The 22,328-nt window shown below is 45.6% G+C and overlaps 2 protein-coding genes across 2 annotated transcripts in view; one reads left to right on the top strand and one right to left on the bottom strand.

Annotated features, from left to right (window-relative positions):
* Positions 1-592, bottom strand: part of maco1b (macoilin 1b) — a 28,595-nt gene extending 28,003 nt beyond the window's left edge. Inside the window, exon 1 of the mRNA XM_066679641.1 lies at positions 336-592. Coding sequence (XP_066535738.1) covers positions 336-415 — 80 coding nt within the window. The 5' untranslated portion in view covers positions 416-592. The remainder of the gene's footprint in view (positions 1-335) is intronic.
* rhd (Rh blood group, D antigen) lies at positions 56-21,448 on the top strand. The gene is made up of 11 exons (XM_066679642.1): positions 56-145; positions 5,902-6,159; positions 7,652-7,841; positions 10,485-10,635; positions 11,803-11,968; positions 13,321-13,475; positions 16,133-16,264; positions 16,905-17,032; positions 18,556-18,635; positions 19,413-19,486; positions 20,805-21,448. Exons 2-11 carry the CDS (start codon positions 6,009-6,011, stop codon positions 20,829-20,831), a joined length of 1,254 nt encoding a protein of 417 aa, XP_066535739.1. The 5' UTR covers positions 56-145; positions 5,902-6,008; the 3' UTR covers positions 20,832-21,448.
* Positions 21,449-22,328: the final 880 nt, after the last annotated feature.

Raw genomic sequence — 22,328 nt, forward strand, 5'->3', positions numbered from 1 at the left:
AGATGTTTAATCCGGGGTGTCTTTGTGGTCTGTCAAACGAGCCTAACGTTAGTTAATGTTGTGTGAAAGTGCAGAAGAACAGCTTTGACGTTAACGTTCAGAGCTAGCAGGGCTACATTAGCCAAACAACATGAGCTACCGCGAGGTAAGGAGCGAACCAGCGCAGAGACCACTTCTAAGAGCAGATTAGACAATAAACAACACTACTGTTAGCAAGACCAACATAAGAGAAAGGTCTGAGCGACCCAGCAGGGGGTGTTTCAGCGCTGTGGAAGGCTCAGGAGCGCGGAGCCGTGGTCCGACTTAGGTTTAAGCGCCGTTAGCTCGGCCGTTACCTGCCGTATATACCCTCGGTGATTCGGTTCCGTTTCAACGGCCGTCGGAGTTTGCTGCAGTCCGCATTGCGCCGCTTCATCCTCCTGTTTTCTCCTCTTTTCTCCCCGGTCTCTCTCTCAACAGCAACCCAGCGTTACCGTAGCGGCGTCCCCTTCTCCGTCCGGACCGAGCGGAGCGACATTGGAAGCTCCCTAAAGGATACAGCTAGCTGGGTTAGCTAGCTATCTCTGTTATTATTTTTTTCCCCTCTTCCCCCCCCGACTGGAAACAAAGAAATAAATAAAAAGACTCAGTGGAAGACCCTCCTCTCTCTCTCTCTAGCTCTCTCCGTGTTTCCCCCCCTCCCTTCTCGACGAAAGGCAAAAAGAGTCGATTCCCTGGGTCTATTCTGAAACAGAGTCGACTCCAAAACTGTTGAAGTCGATTCACCTCGAATCTCAAATGTTTCTTTATTCAGTGCCCTAACAGCTTCCTCCGTTATGTATAGCACTAAATAAGTAATGCTTTCAAACCTTAACATTACTGTGACAGTTTATGCACAATCTAGGCTTTAACAACATTTTTCCCTCCACATTTAACTCCTCCATTGCAGTGAACACACACCTGTGGCAGGCAGTCATCCCCAGCACAGGGGAGCACTTAGGTGTTGATTGTTTGTTGAAGTCGTGAGGACGGTGCTGGCAGTTTTCTGGTTCCCAATTCTTTATCTGTTATGCCACAGCTGCCCAAGGATATATTTATCAAGACATCCATCTTGATAGTAAAAAAGATAACATTTTCTATATACACCGGAAGAATACTTTTCTCAGGGGCTCCGGACTGGACCAAGCGTTAGCCCTATCAAGTCTTAAGATAACCCCCTCTTCTCCATCCCTGCAGATGGTGCTGACTAGCATGGGTGTGTGTCAACTCATGTGACAGATCTGGACAGTTTGCATTCTTCAGCAACATGTTAAATTGTTCACTGGCATTGCATCAGCAGCTCAAAAAGAAGCCATGGCTAGGCTTTACCTTTCTTGGAGGATTTTTTTTATGTACGTCAATGAAACACTAGCAGTTTGTCAATAGCAAGGACACAAAATTGACTTCTTGTCTATAGAAGAGCTGTCAATGCTCTTGAGATTGACATGGCACTGACTGAGGATTCTCTCCAGTCCTCATTGGCAAGTCACAAATGACATATTCTCTGTATTTGGGTTGTTCAAGAACTCCCTCTGGGTACCATCCTTTTTGGTGTATTCTCGAATATTGGAATGAAACTTGAAGATTCAAGAACTCAGTGACATAAGAACACACACAAAAAAATAACGAGTTCTGCAGTGGAGGGAAAAGTTAATCCAATACACTTAATAATATTCAGATAATGTTTCCTCACCATTTGCAAGCTCTCGGGTCTGTTTGCACAGAACACTTTTGTTAGGGAGCGGTGCAGTGGTGCAGCAGGTAGTGTCTCTGTCACAGATCCAGGGTCCTGGAGGTTGTTTGTTCGAGTCCTGTTCCGGGTGACTGTCTGTGAGGAGTGTGGCGTGTTCTCTCTGTGTCTGTGTGGGTTTCCTCCGGGTGACTGTCTGTGGGGAGTGTGGTGTGTTCTCCCTGTATCTGCGTGGGTTTCCTCCGGGTGACTGTCTGTGAGGAGTGTGGTGTGTTCTCCCTGTGTCTGCGTGGGTTTCCTCCGGGTGACTGTCTGTGAGGAGTGTGGTGTGTTCTCCCTGTGTCTGCGTGGGTTTCCTCCGGGTGACTGTCCATGAGGAGTGTGGTGTGTTCTTTCTGTGTCTGCGTGGGTTTCCTCCGGGTGACTGTCCGTGAGGAGTGTGGTGTGTTCTCTCTGTGTCTGCGTGGGTTTCCTCCGGGTGACTGTCCGTGAGGAGTGTGGTGTGTTCTCTCTGTGTCTGCGTGGGTTTCCTCCGGGTGACTGTCCGTGAGGAGTGTGGTGTGTTCTCTCTGTGTCTGCGTGGGTTTCCTCCGGGTGACTGTCCGTGAGGAGTGTGGTGTGTTCTCCCTGTGTCTGCGTGGGTTTCCTCCGGGTGACTGTCTGTGAGGAGTGTGGTGTGTTCTCCCTGTGTCTGCGTGGGTTTCCTCCGGGTGACTGTCCGTGAGGAGTGTGGTGTGTTCTCCCTGTGTCTGCGTGGGTTTCCTCCGGGTGCTCCGGTTTCCTCCCACAGTCCAAAAACACAGTAGGTAGGTGGATTGGAGACTCAAAAGTGTCCGTAAGTGTGAGTGTGTGAGTGAATGTGTGTGTGTTGCCCTGTGAAGGACTGGTGCCACCTCAAGGGTGTATTCCCGCCTTGCACCCAATGATTCCAGGTTACAGACTATGAATGACACTGTTATTAGTGTTGTTATTAAAATTAATAAACCATTAGTACATAATGATCTATATTCACATAATTATTTCTCTCTCTCTTTCTCTCTTGCGAGTGCGCTTTAAATGTATTATTTATTTTTGAACTGATGCACTTTGCTGTGGATTTTGAAATACTCCACAAATACAATCTGCAGGTCTACATCGCAAGCCTCTTACAGCCAGAGGAGTCCCAGTAAACAGGGAACGTCCCTGGATGTTCAAAACAGGTCTAAAAGTAGTCTGTCCATCAAGGACATATTTTAAACGTCAATGGACGTCCAAAATCCATCTTCATAAGTTAATTAAGAGCTGAGTCCGAGAGTTTGCCTGTGACTTTATTTAACATTTAGAACATTAACAAGTGTCAAAGCCATGGGTTTATGAAATGTTTATTCATTCATTTATCTCTAACCACTTCATCCTGATCAGGGTTACTGTGTGTCCAGAGCCTACGTGGCAGAAGGCAAGAACACACCCCACATCAAAGGACATCACACACTCGCATTCACGCCTCTGAGCATTTTCACAGACAATTGTGGACCGTGGGAGGAAACCCACATAGACACAGAGAGAATGCACCGTTCTCCTCTGACTTTAACCCAAGGAGAGGATTGAAAACCTAATTTTACTAGAGTTTAACTCGAGTTCCAGCTGAGGTTGAAAAGGAGTCAAAAACATAACAATTAACCCAGCTACTGCTAGCGCTCCAATTTCCTAATTATGACATAACTTTAATTTCGCATTTCCTTTGTCCCTTTATGTTTTGAGTTTGTGTAGAATCAAGATTATTCTGCGGAATCGACTCAACTGATTCAGTGAATCGGAATGGGATTCGACTCCGCTATTTCTCGAATAGCACAGCTCTAGCTCAAAGACACGTTTTAACACCAACACACACACAAATACACACACACATACAGTCGGTTGGCAGCTCGAAACTGATCACAGTTAAAGTATTTCAGAGGCGATCACATTGATTGATCAGTTGCCAATCTTCTGCGTGGAAGAGCCACAAGGAACAAAGCGCTGTTTTGCCACAGCTCCAAAGAGAAAGGATATATAGGGCGACTGACAGCAAAAGAGACGGCCTTTTTGTGCAACGGACGTTTCTTTCGACCAATCAGAAGCCACGGTAGCGGCGGCGGTCCAATCAGAGAGCTTGTCGTTGTTGTTTTTTTTGTGTACGTTGTTTGCGTAACGTCGCCCTCTTCGCACGTTGACGTTGTTGGCAACAATGGGGTTTTAGAACGAGGCCTTATATGTGCACGCGTGGCGGAGAGAGACTTTATTGATTATTTGTTTATTAATAATCGTAATTATTTATTTACAGTTTTTACCCTAAGATATTGAGTTATGTTCCTGTGAATTAAAAACCTTCATAGTTTTAATACCCAGACCTTAAACACTCCTTCAGTGAATCTCCAGTGTGTAATTTGTTAGTGTTTTTGTGTGGTGTTTATGTTAGAAAGCCTTTTCCTGAATGAAATAAGGGTTCGGCTGAAAGTGCTCCAGAACTCGTTTTAAAAACATGGATTCACACAGACTGGCTCTTCTTACCTCACAAACCCAAGAAAACAGTCCTGTCAACACATGGGGCAGGGCTTATGAGCCACAGATGAGCGGTGATTGGAAATATCCTGTAAATCTGTAATTCCAAACAGAGATAGGTTTTTACTGATGTGTTACTACAGATTTACTACAGAAATATACACACATTCATATTTCTATCATTATATTTGTACTGTGTAATATCTAATACACATTTAAGTAATCACGCCTGTGTAAAACACCAGATATAAATAAACTTAGTCAAAAGTGTACAATGTTTATAAAATTGTATACTGTAAAATCTACTTTACTCTCATTTTATTTTATTTCAGTTTATTTTATTCTGTCCCAAACAGATCAATTAATTTCTTTTTCATCCACATATTTTTATATTTTTAATTTTTCCTTTTTTTAAAAAAAATATTTATTTTTTATCAATGTTTTTTAATTGCATTTTTCGTATTATAATCACAGAAAAGAAATACCAAGTTCCCCATCCCCAACCCTCCCCATAACAGACATAATACACGTATATTCGCGAAGAAAAAAAAGCCTAGGCATGCACATAGAAAGAAGTTATAAAGTAATAAAATTGACAAATAACAATAAAGTAATAATAATAACAAAAATAATATGTATACACATATACATGCAAATACATACATTCATTCATTCATTCATTATCTGTAACCCTTTTCCAGTTCAGGGTCGCGGTGGGTCCAGAGCCTACCTGGAATCATTGGGCACAACGTGGGAACACACCCTGGAGGGGGCGCCAGTCCTTCACAGGGCAAAACACACTCACACATTCACTCACACCTACGGACACTTTTGAGTCGCCAATCCACCTACCAACGTGTGTTTTTGGACTGTGGGAGGAAACCGGAGCACCCGGAGGAAACCCACGCAGACACAGGGAGAACACACCACACTCCTCACAGACAGTCACCCGGAGGAAACCCACACTGAACACTACTGTCTCTGACTCTGCATCTACAAGGTGGACCAACGAGGGAGGAGTGTCTCACAGAGTGGACAGAGAGTGGACACAGGGTTTAAAAACTCCAGCAGCACTGCTGTGTCTGATCCACTCTACACCAGCACAACACACACCAACACACCACCACCACGTCAGTGTCACTGCAGCGCTGAGAATGATCCACCACCACATCACACCTGCTCTGTGGGGGTCCTGACCCAAAAAAGAAGAGAATAAAAAAGAGCAAACAAAGTATGCAGTAATGCAGAACTACGTGGAGCTCCTGTGTGGTCAGTGGAGCTGATAAAACAATAAGTGTTATAACAATGAAATAATTTTAATGTTATGGCTGGTGTGTTGCTGTCCGTTCCAGCTTAAGTGTGGACTGATTTCACAGCAAGGTTTTCTCACATCATTGCTCCCTAGCAGCTCAACACACTCACATACAGTTAGCCAAGTCAAGAGATGTGATACGAGTTAAAAATCCCATTATTATTATTATTGCCAATTACTGTTTTATTACCCTCCTATTGTGTTGTGAAGATATAAGCTTTGATAATGAAAACTAATAAATGAAGTAAATTATTAGCTCAATTAATGTAGCTGACAGATCAAGCTTATCTGTGAGGTCTCTGGGACTTCTCTCCTCACACTTGTCTGTCCTCTGTGTGTTACGTGCTGCTGCTGGTTTCAGGGGAAACTCGCTGGCGTTCCCCACCCTGGTCAGGACAGTCCAGAGAGACGGGACGTCCTAAGCGCAGACAGATATGCAGCGGGAGACAGAGAAGTAAACCGTCACTCATGGCTCCGCGTTACGCTCCTAGTCTTCGGTCACGGCTGCCGCCTCTGGCCATTCTCCTCCAAATCATCTTTATTGTCATTTTTGCCTTTTTTGTGGATATTGCGGATGTTGTGAAGGATAAGAAGAAAGAACTGGTTACTTCTTACGCAAGTAAGTGGTCATTTGTTTAACAGTGGAACTGTGTGCATTCGGACTGGGACAGACCTTTTAGAATGGATTTGGAGAAGATACATCACACCTTCTCTCTCTCTCTCTCTCTCTCTCTCTCTCTCTCTGACACACACACACACACACACACACACAGCTGCAATGTGTAAAGCTAAGTCTGTGTTCATTCTAAGGCTCAGGGTAGCTGTGTTATTAATGAAAATATTTATTTTAATAAACATGTCTCTAAATACAGATGTGCTTTGGTTATGGACAAATTTGTAAAATTCACAGTTTCAGCTACGACACCTTGCACTACAGTGGCAGCGTGCCTTGCCGTTGGGGAGGAGATGGTGTGCACCGCTGCTGTGTCATGATAAGACTGACCCCCGCCCCTTCACCACCAACGTTTGCATGCTTTCTCAAACCCACAATGAACCACTAGATTCACACATTACCTTCAGCTCGTCTTTATATCTGAAGTGGGCTCAGTTCCCCAAAGGCTTTGTAGAAACAGAATGAGCATTAAATTAAACCTTCTCTATGGCATTTAGAGTTCATATCTACAGCTTTTTGAATATAGACACGTTTACAGATGTTCAGATACGTGTTCGTGGGGCCTTAAAGGAACATTAGGATGTATTTTTATCTTAAAATCACAGCTTCAAAATAATTGTGATGCTTCACCGACCTGTAATAGAAGAGAATAGAGCCTCTGTCATTGCTACTCTGGGCTCAGCACTGCAGAAACTGCACTTTGTAACGTTTGGAGGAGGGTAGGTTGCAGTTATCCAGCAAGAATAACAAATTTTACCTAGTGTTCCTTTAAGATAAACTTAATAATATTATTAAACGTTCATGAACCAAATAACAATAACTCACTAACAACACCCTCTAGTGGTCATTTATTGTGAAGTAATGTTTCCTGAGGGATGTTCAGAACCTAGGGTGGAACGGTAGTGCAGCAGGTGGTGTCTCCAGGGACCTGGAGGTTGTGGGTTCGAGTCTTGCTCCGGGAGGAGTTTGGTGTCCAAAAACAGGTGGATAGTCAACTCAAAAGTGTCCGTAGGTGTGAGTGAGTATGTGAGTGAGTGTCACACGGTGAAGGACCGGCGCCCCCTCCAGGGTGTGTTCCCGCCTTGCTCCCAGTGATACCGGGTAGGCTCCGGACCCTGAGTTGGATAAGTGCTTACAGACAATGAATGACACTCACCATACCCAGTACCCTGTGTCAGTTAGAGGGCTGTAAAACCGTCCCACTTTGTGCTGTAGATTCTGGGCAGTAGAATGGTGGAGCTCCATTCAATACCTTTGAGACCAGCTGGAGTGGTGTTTGTGGTCCAGAACTAACCATCCACCATCAGTTAAAATAACATTTTCACAGCAATGATTCAACACAGTAGCCCTTACAGAAAATGGAAACTAAGCTCTCTACAATAAACTGAACATGTAATTTACCTTTAAACTCTTGATTCTTATGACACTTTCCTCACAGACTTCCAGGATGTCCATGTGATCGTGTTCTTGGGGTTCGGCTTCTTGGCTACATTCTTGGTCCGATATGGTTTCAGCAGCGTGGGCTTCAGCCTGCTCATAGCCGCCATGGCTGTCCAATGGGCCACTCTGTTAAACGGCTTCCTGCTGACTTCATTCTACAGGTGGAGGATCAAACTCAATATGAGAAGGTAAATGCTGGGAGGTACACTGTATGGCCAAGACTTCTTTTTGAGTTCATTAGCGCATTAATGTGGGGGTCTGGAGCTTCTACCCACACACTCTCTGTGAAATAAAACAACCTCTGTTGTTGGGGTCTGTCTTACTGTGAAAACGGGTTGTTCAGATCTTGTGCTGCATCTTAGGAACACTGTCAGAAGATTTGTCACTGTGGTGGTACCCTCAGGGGAACATATTTGTACGTTTAATAAGGAATCATAATTGTACCTTATTCTAATATAATTGTGGATTTTAAAATTGTGTTGCTTTCATATACGTGACATGCTGGAGCAGCAGGTAGTGTCTCAGTCACACAGCTCCAGGGACCTGGAGGTTTTGGGTTCGAGTCCCGCTCCGGGTGACTGTCTGTGAGGAGTGTGGTGTGTTCTCCCTGTGTCTGCGTGGGTTTCCTCCGGGTGACTGTCTGTGAGGAGTGTGGTGTGTTCTCCCTGTGTCTGCGTGGGTTTCCTCCGGGTGACTGTCTGTGAGGAGTGTGGTGTGTTCTCCCTGTGTCTGCGTGGGTTTCCTCCAGGTGACTGTCTGTGAGGAGTGTGGTGTGTTCTCCCTGTGTCTGCGTGGGTTTCCTCTGGGTGACTGTCTGTGAGGAGTGTGATGTGTTCTCCCTGTGTCTGTGTGGGTTTCCTCCGGGTGACTGTCTGTGAGGAGTGTGGTGTGTTCTCTCTGTGTCTGCGTGGGTTTCCTCCGGGTGACTGTCTGTGAGGAGTGTGGTGTGTTCTCCCTGTGTCTGCGTGGGTTTCCTCTGGGTGACTGTCTGTGAGGAGTGTGATGTGTTCTCCCTGTGTCTGTGTGGGTTTCCTCCGGGTGACTGTCTGTGAGGAGTGTGGTGTGTTCTCTCTGTGTCTGCGTGGGTTTCCTCCGGGTGACTGTCTGTGAGGAGTGTGGTGTGTTCTCCCTGTGTCTGCGTGGGTTTCCTCCGGGTGACTGTCTGTGAGGAGTGTGGTGTGTTCTCCCTGTGTCTGCGTGGGTTTCCTCCGGGTGACTGTCTGTGAGGAGTGTGGTGTGTTCTCCCTGTGTCTGCGTGGGTTTCCTCCGGGTGACTGTCTGTGAGGAGTGTGGTGTGTTCTCCCTGTGTCTGCGTGGGTTTCCTCTGGGTGACTGTCTGTGAGGAGTGTGGTGTGTTCTCCCTGTGTCTGTGTGGGTTTCCTCCGGGTGACTGTCTGTGAGGAGTGTGGTGTGTTCTCTCTGTGTCTGCGTGGGTTTCCTCCGGGTGACTGTCTGTGAGGAGTGTGGTGTGTTCTCCCTGTGTCTCCAAAAACACACGTTGGTAGGTGGATTGGAGACTCAAAAGTGTCCGTAGGTGTGAGTGAATGTGTGTGTGTGTGTGTTGCCCTGTGAAGGACTGGCGCCCCCTCCAGGGTGTATTCCCGCCTTGTGCCCAATGATTCCAGGTAGGCTCTGGACCCACCGCGACCCTGAACTGGATAAGGGTTACAGATAATGAATGAATGAATGAATGATTTAATATGCTCCATTTCATCTCCAGGAGTTTCATTATGTTTTTATATTTAACACAGTTCTATAATGAAAACTTACAAATATTCACCTCTCCTTCAAGAGAAGAGAATGTAATGTTCCTTTAGAGAACACAGCTAGATTTTTAAACACTGTTGTACCTTTCAAGATATATTTACACTGTTTGTACATTTAGTGACCGATAATGTACCTCTTTTACCTTTTTTTCCTGAGAGTGTAGAGTGCAGGCACTTCAGATTTGTCACGCCTCCTCATCTGAGTCTCTCCAATCACGGAGCTGGACTCGCGTTTATGTGAGAGCGCAAACATGAGGTTATATACAGCCAATCAGACGCAACAAGAGTGGAGAAGTGAGTGCTGGCTACGTATGGTGAGAAAGAGAACAGAGAAGAAAGAGAACAAAGCAAAAATGACTCAAAACCAGTGTTTCTGCTCCATGCACCTCACTCCTGGGCACCTTGGACTTGAAGTAAACAGAGGCTTATTGTAAACAATCACTGGAACTCGCCGTTCTGGACAGGGCTTTTAAGTCAGTGTAATGCAAGTATCAGATTACAGGATATATATTTTTCTTTCTGCTCACAATCGTTTAATTAAGACCCCAGAACTGTGTTCCCTTGTGGGAAAGATATAAAATGTCCCCTTTAACAAGGAGTTGTCCCTCTTTGCTGCTTGAACATTGCAGTGAATATTTGACAGCATTCCGTTAAGAGCACTTCAGTGAGGTCAGGTTCTGATGCTGAATGATTGGTTCTGGATCACAAACGCCTTCTTTACTCATTCCAAAGCTATTGGATGTAGCTCCAGAAAACAGCTGCTCCACTTCCCAGTGCTTAGGGGTTTTATACCCCTCCAGTCAACACTTGGCCTTGAGTATGTTTTGAATGTTTCAGGGCGCCCCATGTAATTATATGCTATTCTAAAAAGACAATACCAGCTGTGCACACACAAGCAAAAATCAGCTTACTACTGACAGTCTTGATTTCAGGAGGCAACAAGAAGGTACGCAGGTGTGTGTCAGTGTTGGTCACAGTGTGTAATGCACAGGAAAGTGTAGTCTGACTAGAGAACACTTCTCAGCACGTTCATGACTTTATCGTTTTCTTTCCTTCCTCTGTCAGCCTGGTTGATGCTGAGCTCTGTGCGTCCTCAGCCCTCGTGGCCATGGGGGCCGTCCATGGCAAGACCAACCCTGTCCAGCTCCTTCTGATGGCCCTGATGGAGGTCACAGGGTTTGTGATCAACCAGTGGCTCATAAAGGAACTTATCAATGTGAGTCTATTAACCACAACCTCAACTCTGTCCCAGTTTCGTTCTCAATACTCGTCCTAACTAGTGTTTGAGAAGATAGTGTGCAAAGCATCAGCTAAAAATCCACAGTGCGCACCTATAACCAGTTTGATTCTGAGTACGGTAATGATGGACATTATTGTCCCACAATGCAACAGCAGACAGAAAGGGAGGAGTTTCTCACATCTTCATTATCAAACAATGAGTGCAGTTTTTTGGACAGAAACTGTTGTGTTACTCTCATGACGTACACTGTGCACTATGCAGTGTGAAGGAAGATATTTGAGTTTAAGCGTTTGTAAAGAAAAAAAAAAACAGTAGACAGCTTTGCAGCTGCAGCTTGGTATAATGTGTGTTGTCATAGCAACAGTTCATCACGTCCTGTTAGTGAGAAACAGTGGAGTATGTTAGCATGCTGTGTGCTAGCCTGTCAAACTCAGAACACAGTACATAGAGGACAGGAATAGTGTGTGGTACACATTTGAGATGCAGCCCTTGTGTCACTGTCTTTAACACTGAAAGTCATTGGTCATGAGGCTACACAACACACATAAGCCTCTCAGGACAACTGACGCAGACCTGACGTGACCCCTACATAAGCATTTATAAAGGCTGGTTCCGAACTGGGTCAGCTGCTACCACACGTTCCAGAGCAGAACGGACTAAATCTGTCTTTTCGACGGTACGTCTTTATCTGCTGGTAGAGACCATGTCTGTGAAGACTGACACAGGGAGGCGAGCGCTGATATAATAATTAGGGCAGGAACTGTGGGCGGTGTGTAAAGGCAATCCCTCTGTTGGACTGATGCATGCAAGAGAGAGGGTGGAGACGGGGCGGAGGTGGGGGCCAGTTTGCACGGTTCCTGCACGGTCCTGCTCCCAAAACTTTCTCATTACACAGCTCCAATAGAGGTGTAGGGTGGTGTGTGTCAGTCGTAGTGAAAGGCTATGTACGTGAAGAACAGTGAAGACGTATGAACAGTGTTACTGTAGGTTTCTTCAAACCCCTGGTCATTGATTAAACCCCTAAACCCCCCTCCCTTCAGAATCACAGATGTAGAAAATATTTCCCTACAGCACTTTAGGCAAAAGCATTTGATTATAAATGTGTTCTATGAATAAATCTTATTTACTTTATTGCTTACTCAGCTTAAACCGCTTGTTCAGCACCAGGGACCGCCCACCGCCATGACACTGCATGTCTTTGGAGCTCTCTTTGGTGTGATGACATCATGGGTGCTCTACCGCAGAGAGAATGAGCCACAACACGAGAAAGAAAAGTTTAACAGAAAATCCGGCCTGTTCGCCATGTTCGGTAAGCATCATTCATTCATTCATTCATTCATTCATCCATTCATTCATTCATTCATCCATTCATTCATTCATTCATTATCTGGAAACGCCTCACTGTGGTCATCCGGGTTGCAGTGGGTACACTGACCTGGGAATCACAGAGAACAAGGCTGGAACACACCCTGGACAGGGCATCAGTGCATCACACACTCACCAGGTCACTCACACACTCACACCTGTGGACAGTTTCACACACTCACCCAGACACTCACACACTCACCCAATCACTCAAACACTCACCCAGTCACTCACACACTCACCCAGTCACTCACACACTCACCCAGTCACTCACACACTCACCCTGACACTCACACAATCACCCAGTCACTCACACACTCACACCTGATAACAGTTTCACACACTCACCCAATCACTCACACACTCACCCAGTCACTCACACACTCACCCCACCACTCACACAATCACCCAGTCACTCACACACTCACCCAGTCACTCACACATAAACACCTGTGGATAATTTCACACACTCACCCTGGGGGAAACCAACACAGACACAGGGAGAACACACCACACTCCTCACAGACAGTCACCCGGAGGAAACCAACGCAGACACAGGGAGAACACACCACACTCCTCACAGACAGTCATCCAGAGGAAACCCACGCAGACACAGGGAGAACACACCACACTCCTCACAGACAGTCACCCGGAGGAAACCCACGCAGACACAGAGAGAACACACCACACTCCTCACAGACAGTCACCCGGAGGAAACCAACGCAGACACAGGGAGAACACACCACACTCCTCACAGACAGTCACCCAGAGGAAACCCTTGCAGACACAGAGAGAACACACCACACTCCTCACAGACAGTCACCCGGAGGAAACCCACGCAGACACAGAGAGAACACACCACACTCCTCACAAACAGTCACCCGAGGTGAGGTTTGAACCCACAACCCCAGGACCCTGGAGCTGTGTGGGAGTGACTCCACCTGCAGCACCGTCATGTTTCATGAATCATTCAGAAATGTACTCAGAGGCTCAGAAACGTATTGTTCCACTGCACTGGTTTGACTGTGGCCCATCAAGTGCCAAGAGAGGGTCATTTGACTTATGCACAACATTCAGGAGGTCTATTTCCAGCATTTTTGTACTACAAAAAAACCCCAGACCCTTGTGAAACAAGGCGAGAATATTTCATTCACAAGATACTAATAAGAATTTAATATATTCACAAATATTTCACCTTGCACTGTCTATACTTTTACATTTACAGCAACATTAATCATGCTTCATGTCACTTAATTAAGTTCTCTTTCTCTCTCTCTCTCTCTCTCTCTCTCTCAGGGACTTTGTTCCTGTGGATGTTCTGGCCTAGTTTTAACTTAGCCCTCTCTGAGCACAGACATGCAGCATATGGCACATATCTGTCGTTGGCAGTCAGCACTATCACAGCCATGGCCATATCTGTGCTGTCCAGCCCCCAGGGAAAAATCAACTTGGTGAGGCACAAGATCTTCTCTCAAAGATTTTTAAACTAATATTTTTTTGTATTGTGCAAATGTCAGAGACCACCACAAATACCAGGGTCATAAAATAATTTAATTCAGGCGTAACAGAATCCAAACTACAGCTGCTCCCAGAACTATAGGCCGACTGCCCCAGAGCCCAAACCTCTTCTGTCATATACAGCATGTTTCTGTTTACTTTCTGCTGAAACATTAATGCTGTGTATTCCAGTCTTTCGACTGGGAATTAAAGGTGCAATAAACAATTTTATTTCATTTTCTAACCAGTCCAATTTAGAGGTATATTCTCCACTTTTTCCACAATGGAGTCCTGAGGTCTTAATTAAACATCTGTGATTTGCTTTGGTCAAAACACCACAAGGTATAACGAGTCGTTTACCCCGGCCCGAGTGCACAGCAGTGAGGGCCAAGGAGCAGCAGCTCTGGTTTTTATCCGTTTTCGCTTGGTTCTCTTTTTTTTCCTTTGGTTTTTACTCACATGTTTTTTCATAATATCTCCCTTTCAAAATATGATAAATCATTTATATCTGTTGCACTGACTAATGCACTAGCGAGGGTTAGGATTTGGGTTGTGCAACCTCTGGTGGCTAGGTAGGGGAACTACAAAAACACAGACAGTTATTCTGATTAAACTGCCTACTGCACCTTTAAATCCACGAAGGGTGGTCTCTTCATTTTTGCACGTTACTGTATGTCGTATGGGACCTGCTTCTGTTCAGGATATGTTGTGCCACGAGCTATTCTGTGATGTCTTAAGCTAGATACCTCACAAAACCAGATCAGATCAAATTAAAAAAGCCTTATAAAATTACTAGAAGGACCTAAGAATAGCAGGATTGCATTCTTGTACTCTAAGAAACCTGAGAGGAATTGTTAACAATTAATGAAATTTAATGTTTGACCTAGCAGTGACCTCATACGACAAGAGCTCTTCAAATCCCTCATGAAGAATATATTAGGTACAAATAAGTTTATGTGTTTAATGTATAATTGTAGAATAGAGTTAATGTAATTAATTAAAAAGTTCCCCTCATTAATTTCCCACTCGTTTGTCATTTTATGGTAATTCTTGCAAAGTATAAAAAATGGCAATAGCCCAGCCTTAGCCCTGTCTCAGCCCAGCCTTAACTCTGTCTTAGCAAAGCCTTAGCCCTGTCTCAGCCCAGCCTTAACTCTGTCTTAGCAAAGCCTTAGCCCTGTCTCAGCTCAGCCTTAACTCTGTCTTAGCAAAGCCTTAGCCCTGTCTCAGCTCAGCCATAGCTCTGTCTTAGTATAGCCTTAACCCTGTCTTAGCAAAGCCTTAGCCCTGTCTTAGCCCAGCCATAGCCCTGTCTTAGCCCAGCCTTAGCCCTGTCTCAGCTCAGCCTTAACTCTGTCTTAGCAAAGCCTTAGCCCTGTCTTAGCCCAGCCATAGCCCTGTCTTAGCATACCCTTAACCTTGTCTTAGCAAAGCCTTAGCGCTGTGTTAGCCCAGCTGTAGCCCTGTCTTAGCAAAGCCTTTGCCCTGTCTCAGCCCAGCCATAGCCCTGTCTTAGCATAGCCTTAGCCCTGTCTTAGCAAAGCCTTAACCCTGTCTTAGCCCAGCCTTAAACATGTCTTAGCATAGCCTTAGCCCTGTCTTAGCCCAGCCTTAGCCCTGTCTCAGCATAGCCTTAGCCCTGTCTCAGCAAAGCCTTAGCGCTGTGTTAGCCCAGCTGTAGCCCTGTCTTAGCAAAGCCTTAGCCCTGTCTCAGCCCAACCATAGCCCTGTCTTAGCATAGCCTTAGCCCTGTCTTAGCATAGCCTTAACCCTGTCTTAGCCCAGCCGTAGCCCTGTCTTAGCCTAGCCTTAACCCTGTCTTAGCATAGCCTTAACCCTGTCTTAGCCCAGCCGTAGCCCTGTCTTAGCCTAGCCTTAACCCTGTCTTAGCCCTGCCTTAACTCTGTCTTAGCCCAGCCTTAGCCCTGTCTTAGCATAGCCTTAGCCCTGTCTTAGCTCAGCCTTAACCCTGTCTTAGCCCAGCCTTAGCCCTGTCTCAGCATAGCCTTAACCCTGTCTTAGCCCAGCCTTAGCCCTGTCTCAGCCCAGCCGTAGCCCTGTCTTAGCCCAGCTATAGCCCTGTCTTAACATAGCCTTAACCCTGTCTTAGCCCAGCCTTAGCCCTGTCTTAGCCCAGCCTTAGCCCTGTCTCAGCATAGCCTTAGCCCTGTCTTAGCCCAGTCTTAGCCTTGTCTCAGCCCAGCCGTAGCCCTGTCTCAACCCAGCCATAGCCCAGCCTTAACCCTGTCTTAGCCCAGCCGTAGCCTAGCCTTAACCCTGTCTTAGCCCAGCCGTAGTCCTTCTTGTATTTATTTTGATTGATTTTGCTTTTGTTTGATTTTAAATAAATAATAACTTGCACCAACATCCACCTCATCGTCCCTCATCCAGTGGTGATGGTATCGTTTCCAAAAGTATGTGTGGGGTTTCGGATTAGACGATTTATATGTGGTTCAATGTTTGTGATTGTGAATGTAGCATATTTAGAATTGTCTTTTTGAAATGAAATACATTATACACACTCACAAACACTTTAAAACTGTCCTGTACACCTAATACTTACTAGATTTCCCCAAAATGACGCTGTATTCATCGACCTATCTCCCACAAGGTGCACGTCCAGAGCTCCATCCTGGCCGGAGGCGTCGCCATAGGTACTGGATTAACTACAGAGCCATGGGTGGACATGACGACTGGATTCTGTGCTGCTCTTCTGTCATCGCTGGGTTTTCGATACTTGAAGGTAACTTATGGCTTCTTCAAGGTAAATCTGTTGTAGATGCAGATCTTCAGTTGTAGTCACACTGGGGGTGACACAGGACATTCTGAAGCAGCTGCACATCACTCCACATCAGTACCTGACCTCACTACAATTCTCATTGCTAAATGCCATCAATTCCTCAAAGTTTCTTCATCTTTAGCTAGCTCTTCAGTTTGTTTGTGAGGTGGAAAAAGGTCCCGTGTCTGTACACAGCCCTGGCTCAGTAAATGTGGAAAAAAACAATGCAGCTCAGACTGAACATCAAAATGCTTCTCAGCCAATCAGAAACAGGGGGGCGTTTCTGCTCTTGTTCCTGCTTCGTCGCCGCCTTTGATGCTCCATCGTTGGTAGGTGGACAAATTGGAGGGGTGTGTTTGCATTGCTGTGAGAATAAGTGGCTCTTCAGAATCATATACGCAGCCATTACACCCCTCTTGCCAGGGCTTGGCATTGAGCATGGTGAACCTGGGTTTATCTGAAGCTGCTTGAGAGCACCTTACTGAACATCCACAAATAAACTGTGTTAGTAATGGGTGTCCTTTAAAGTGGGAGGATTCACTCATTATTAGGGTGTGTACAAATGTTTGGTTTTCCAACATCAGTATCCATTTCTGTCTCTCAGAGCCATGTGCTGTTTGCCTTTGAGTTCCAAGATACCTGTGGCGTCCTCAATGTCCATGCCATACCGGGAATTCTGGGATGGTTTGCCTCTCTGGTAATTCATCTGGTCAGAATTGAAGACCACACAGTGTAAGTATGAAATAAACACAAGCCCTGTAATAAGATCGCTTTTATATATATAATAAAGATTTTCCAATACGAATGTCTCTCTTTTCCTACTAGACAGGTTTGACTTGGTGTGTATCATGTAACTAACTGAGCAGTCCTGCTTCATAGTTCATTTATTGTCTGTAACCCTTATCCAGTTCAGGGTCGCAGTGGGTCATGAGCCTACCTGGAATCACTGGGTGGAAGGCGGGAAATCCACGTAGACACAGGGAGAACACACCACACTCCTCACAGACAGTCACCCGGAGGAAACCCACGCAGACACAGGGAGAACACACCACACTCCTCACAGACAGTCACCAGGAGGAAACCCACGCAGACACAGGGAGAACGCACCACACCCCTCACAGACAGTCACCCGGAGGAAACCCACACAGACACAGGGAGAACACACCACACCCCTCACAGACAGTCACCCGGAAGAAACCCACGCAGACACAGGGAGAACACACCACACTGACAGTCACCCGGAGGAAACCCACACAGACACAGAAAGAACACACGACACTCCTCACAGACAGTCACCCGGAGGAAACCCACACAGACACAGAAAGAACACACCACACTCCTCACAGACAGTCACCCGGAGGAAACCCACACAGACACAGAAAGAACACACCACACTCCTCACAGACAGTCACCCGGAGGGAACCCACGCAGACACAGGGAGAACACACCACACTCCTCACAGACAGTCACCCGGAGGGAACCCACGCAGACACAGGGAGAACACACCACACTCCTCACAGACAGTCACCCGGAGGAAACCCACACAGACACAGAGAGAACACACCACACTCCTCACAGACAGTCACCCGGAGGAAACCCACACAGACACAGAGAGAACACACCACACTCCTCACAGACAGTCACCCGGAGGGAACCCACGCAGACACAGAGAGAACACACCACACTCCTCACAGACAGTCACCCGGAGGAAACCCACGCAGACACAAAGAACACACCACACTCCTCACAGACAGTCACCCGGAGGAAACCCACGCAGACACAGGGAGAACACACCACACTCCTCACAGACAGTCACCCGGAGGAAACCCACGCAGACACAGGGAGAACACACCACACTCCTCACAGACAGTCACCCGGAGGAAACCCACACAGACACAGAGAGAACACACCACACTCCTCACAGACAGTCACCCGGAGCGGGACTCGAACCCACACCCTCCAGGACCCTGGAGGTGTGTGACTGCAACACTACCTGCTGACACGTTGGTAGGTGGATTGACGACTCAAAAGTGTCCGTAGGGGTGAATGTGTGAGTGTGTGTCACCCTGTGAAGGATTTGCGCCCCCTCCAGAGTATGTTCCCGCCTTGTGCCCAGTGATTCTGGGCAGGCTCCTGACCCACCGCGACCCTGAACTGCGACCATGAATGAATACAAATGTAATAATAGTAGAGTGGTGTCTGTGTTTGTCACAGCGAGTGCTGGGGGTGTTCATTTCTGTTGTCTTTTCTTTCAGTGCTGTTAGGTTTGCAGTGCATCACATCAGTATTTTGCTCATCACAGTCAGCGTGAGCCTGGTGCTGGGAATTATCACAGGTGCGTTCATATTTACAGAACTCGTCTTAGATCGTCTTGTTAATGTATGACCACATTTTGAGTGCATTTCATCATTAATCAGTTTGTAGCAGTGGGGAGTGGTGGAAAATAACTTTAAGATACAAACTCAATACACACCTAAGAGCCAAAACTCTTCTTTTATCAGATCTCATTATCCACGTTATCAGCTCCACTGACCACACAGATGCACTTAGTCGTTCTACAATTCTGCATACTCCAGTAGCCCCCTTTTCCACCCTGTTTGTATATGGTCAGTTTCTACACCCCCACAGAGCAGGTGTGATGTGGTGGTGGATCATTCTCAGCGCTGCAGTGACACTGACGTGGTGGTGGTGTGTTAGTGTGTGTTGTGCTGGTGTAAAGTGGATCAGACACAGCAGTGCTGCTGGAGTTTTTAAACCCTGTGTCCACTCTCTGTCCACTCTGTGAGACACTCCTCCCTCGTTGGTCCACCTTGTAGATGTAGAGTCAGAGACAGTAGCTCATCTGTCGCTGCACAGTGTGTGTCGCTCGTCCTCTAGTCCTTCATCAGTGACACAGGACGCTGTCGGCTGGATGTTTTTGGTCGGTGCACTGTTCTCAGTCCAGACACTGAGGGGTTTAAAAACTCCAGCAGCACTGCTGTGTCTGATCCACTCTACACCAGCACAACAATAAATAAATGTATTTACTGGAAATATTGGTACTGATTATATCCAGATATTATCTAGTTCTACCCCAAACTTTCTTTACGTGATTATTTTTCTTCCTCCACAGGACTTCTCCTAAAGTGGAGCTTCTGGAAACCTCAGCAGGACAGAAAGTGCTTTGATGACCAGGCGTTCTGGGAGGTGTGTGGGTGTTTATTCTTTATTTAACTGAAACTCATAAAGTTGAAAGGGCTATTCTAATAATTTAATAGAATATCTGCTACAGTCCACACTCTTAAACAAGACGGTGGTTCTAATGGGTTTCGTAGAGAAGCGCGAGTAGGCGTAAGGAAATAAATGAAGTAAAAACAGAATGCAATGATTGGCAAATCTCATAGACCCTATATTTTATTCCCAATAGAAAACATCAGAGACATTTTAAAATAACATGAAAAATATAAATTATTAGGATCATGATCTCAGCAGCGGCACGGTGGCGCAGCAGGTAGGTGTCACAGTCACACAGCTCCAGGGACCTGAAGGTTTTGGGTTCGAGTCCTGCTCCGGGTGACTGTCTGTGAGGAGTGTGGTGTGTTCTCCCTGTGTCTGTGTGGGTTTCCTCAGGGTGACTGTCTGTGAGGAGTGTGGTGTGTTCTCCCTGTGTCTGCGTGGGTTTCCTCCGGGTGACTGTCTGTGAGGAGTGTGGTGTGTTCTCCCTGTGTCTGCGTGGGTTTCCTCCGGGTGACTGTCTGTGAGGAGTGTGGTGTGTTCTCCCTGTGTCTGCGTGGGTTTCCTCCGGGTGACTGTCTGTGAGGAGTGTGGTGTGTTCTCCCCGTGTCCACGTGGGTTTCCTCCCATTGTCCAAAAACACGTTGGTAGGTGGATTGGCGACTCAAAAGTGTTTGTAGGTGTGAGTGTGTGTCGCCCTGTGAAGAACTGGCGCCCCCTCCAGGGTGTGTCCCAACTTGCGCCCAATGATTCTGGGAAGGCCCAGGACCCACTGCTGCAGACAATGAATAAATGAATGATATCAGCAACACTCCTCAAATTTGGGACAGGGCCGTGTTTTAACAACAGTCTGTAAACATCTGGGAAACATTACAGGAATGTTGTCCCATTCTTGTCTGATGTAGGGTTCGAGCTGCTCAATATCCTTTAAAATAATTAAGAAATAAATAGTCTGTTTAATGATGCACCAAAGGTTTTATTGGTGAAAGGTCTCAGCTTTTGTTTTTAACTGATGTTGTAAATGTTTAGGTATAAACTCTTGGTCTAAAGCAGGGGTACAGGGGTAGTCACATGATCCCTCCTCATGACCCTTTGTGGATAAGATGTCCCACCCTTGTTCTAAATTGAACCATATTTTAAATCAAGAATCATCAAATAAAACCCTTCCAAATGTTTTAAATCACAGTGTAAATCGTGTTTTATTTGGATGTAATTACAGACCTTTAAAATTGAACTTCTGTAAATCAAACTGCTTGATAATTCACGCTTGTTTTTCTATTTCCTCTCGCAGTTTCCACATTTAGCCGAACGCAAATGAGAGACAACAGAACGGACAATCAGAAGCAAACCAGGGACGAGGAGAACATTTCTATAAGGACTTGAGATGTGTGTGTGTGTGTTCTGGAGTGTGTTTGCGGGAGTGGGATGTCTGAGTCAATATGTAATCTCTGAGATGAAGCATTCACTCACTAAACAAGCTAAAGGCTGCGTAAACTGAAGCGTGATTGTTATATAAACCCTGACTGTGTGTAGGACGGCTCTTGGTTTTATTGGATAATGGGTGTTTGTGAGCAGAGACATGTCTCGTCCTCATGCACCTTATTCCCACTGGTTTATGAAAGGAATGGTGCGGTCTGTGCTGTGTATGTTCTGTGCTGAAGTGGCAAGGCTTTTTATGATTACTCATTAAAGTAATATTCCTCCATTTTTCATTGTGACTGATCTGTATCTGAAGCGTTCAGTAGAGCACCAGACAATACGTAAATAAACAGCACTGAAACGTTAAAATCTATTCGTCTAATCCCTGAGAGCATGGAGACGGCGGACCACTGTTGACCCACTGAGGGCCAAGTTGGAGGTCCACTAGTGTTTTACACAGTGTTTTCTGGGCGGACCGCTGCTGATTAAACAGAATTTTAGCACTTTTCCATTCACAGTCCAATTTACATTTTTCTCCTTCATTAGGTTCTTTTTGTTATTCTTTATAAATAATATTAGTGTCAACATTGTTATTATTTAATCATTGTATATCAGGCTTATACTCATTATTATATCTCTCATAGTTGGTGATATTTGTATTAGTATGTTTTCCAGAATAAAAGTCTCTGTGAATGTAAAATCTGTTTGAGGAGATTATAGATGAGTTCTATCCTGTACAGGACAGTAATCTGAGTGGTCCGATGGCAGTGGTCTACAGTCAGTGGTGTGACAGTCTTTTTACACCAGTGGACTGATATATGCTGTGTCTGGGATGGTGCCCTCTTGTGGACAGCAAATGAATGTTATACAAGATATTTCAGAACAACTGAAGCTGCTGGTTTGTTATATTTGTTTATAGCTGATATTTCTTTTGTTATGTAAAGGAAATTAGTCGACTATAGACGAAGCCTACCGTAAATAGCTTATATATGAACATTGAAAAACTAAAGAAAAATTGCACTTACACTAAGCCTTAACCCAAATCTTATGATTATAATCGCTGGATCCAGGCAATATAGGCATAGTTCACTTAGTACACTTAGTACACTTTTTTATAAAATTCAGAAGATGTTTCCTCACCGTTTGCTCGGTGCGGTTTATGCTAGGTTTTCTCTCTCCGCTAATATCCAGAGCATTTTTTAAACAATGGAGAGAACTCAGAACGTTGAAAAACATGAACCGAGATGAGGATGTTGCTCTATTCCTGATCCATAGGAGGTTAACACTGACTTATTTGTGCTGTTGTGGATCACTTAAGGTGGGAATATCTTCAAACTCTGGAAACGGCTAACTGCATTAGCGAAGGCGCTAAAAAACTAAACAACTCCAGTTTTTA

The sequence above is a fragment of the Hoplias malabaricus genome, chromosome 8 (genome assembly GCF_029633855.1).
Source record: "Hoplias malabaricus isolate fHopMal1 chromosome 8, fHopMal1.hap1, whole genome shotgun sequence".
Taxonomy (NCBI): Eukaryota; Metazoa; Chordata; class Actinopteri; order Characiformes; family Erythrinidae; genus Hoplias; species Hoplias malabaricus.

What these genes read in the sequence shown, in the direction of transcription:
- rhd (XM_066679642.1), top strand. Translation starts at nt 6,009, where the DNA reads ATGGCTCCGCGTTACGCTCCTAGTCTTCGGTCACGGCTGCCGCCTCTG. An exon ending in CGGCCTGTTCGCCATGTTCG is followed by an intron (nt 11,969 to 13,320) that starts GTAAGCATCATT and finishes TCTCTCTCTCAG; the next exon opens with GGACTTTGTTCCTGTGGATG. An exon ending in CCCAGGGAAAAATCAACTTG is followed by an intron (nt 13,476 to 16,132) that starts GTGAGGCACAAG and finishes ATCTCCCACAAG; the next exon opens with GTGCACGTCCAGAGCTCCAT.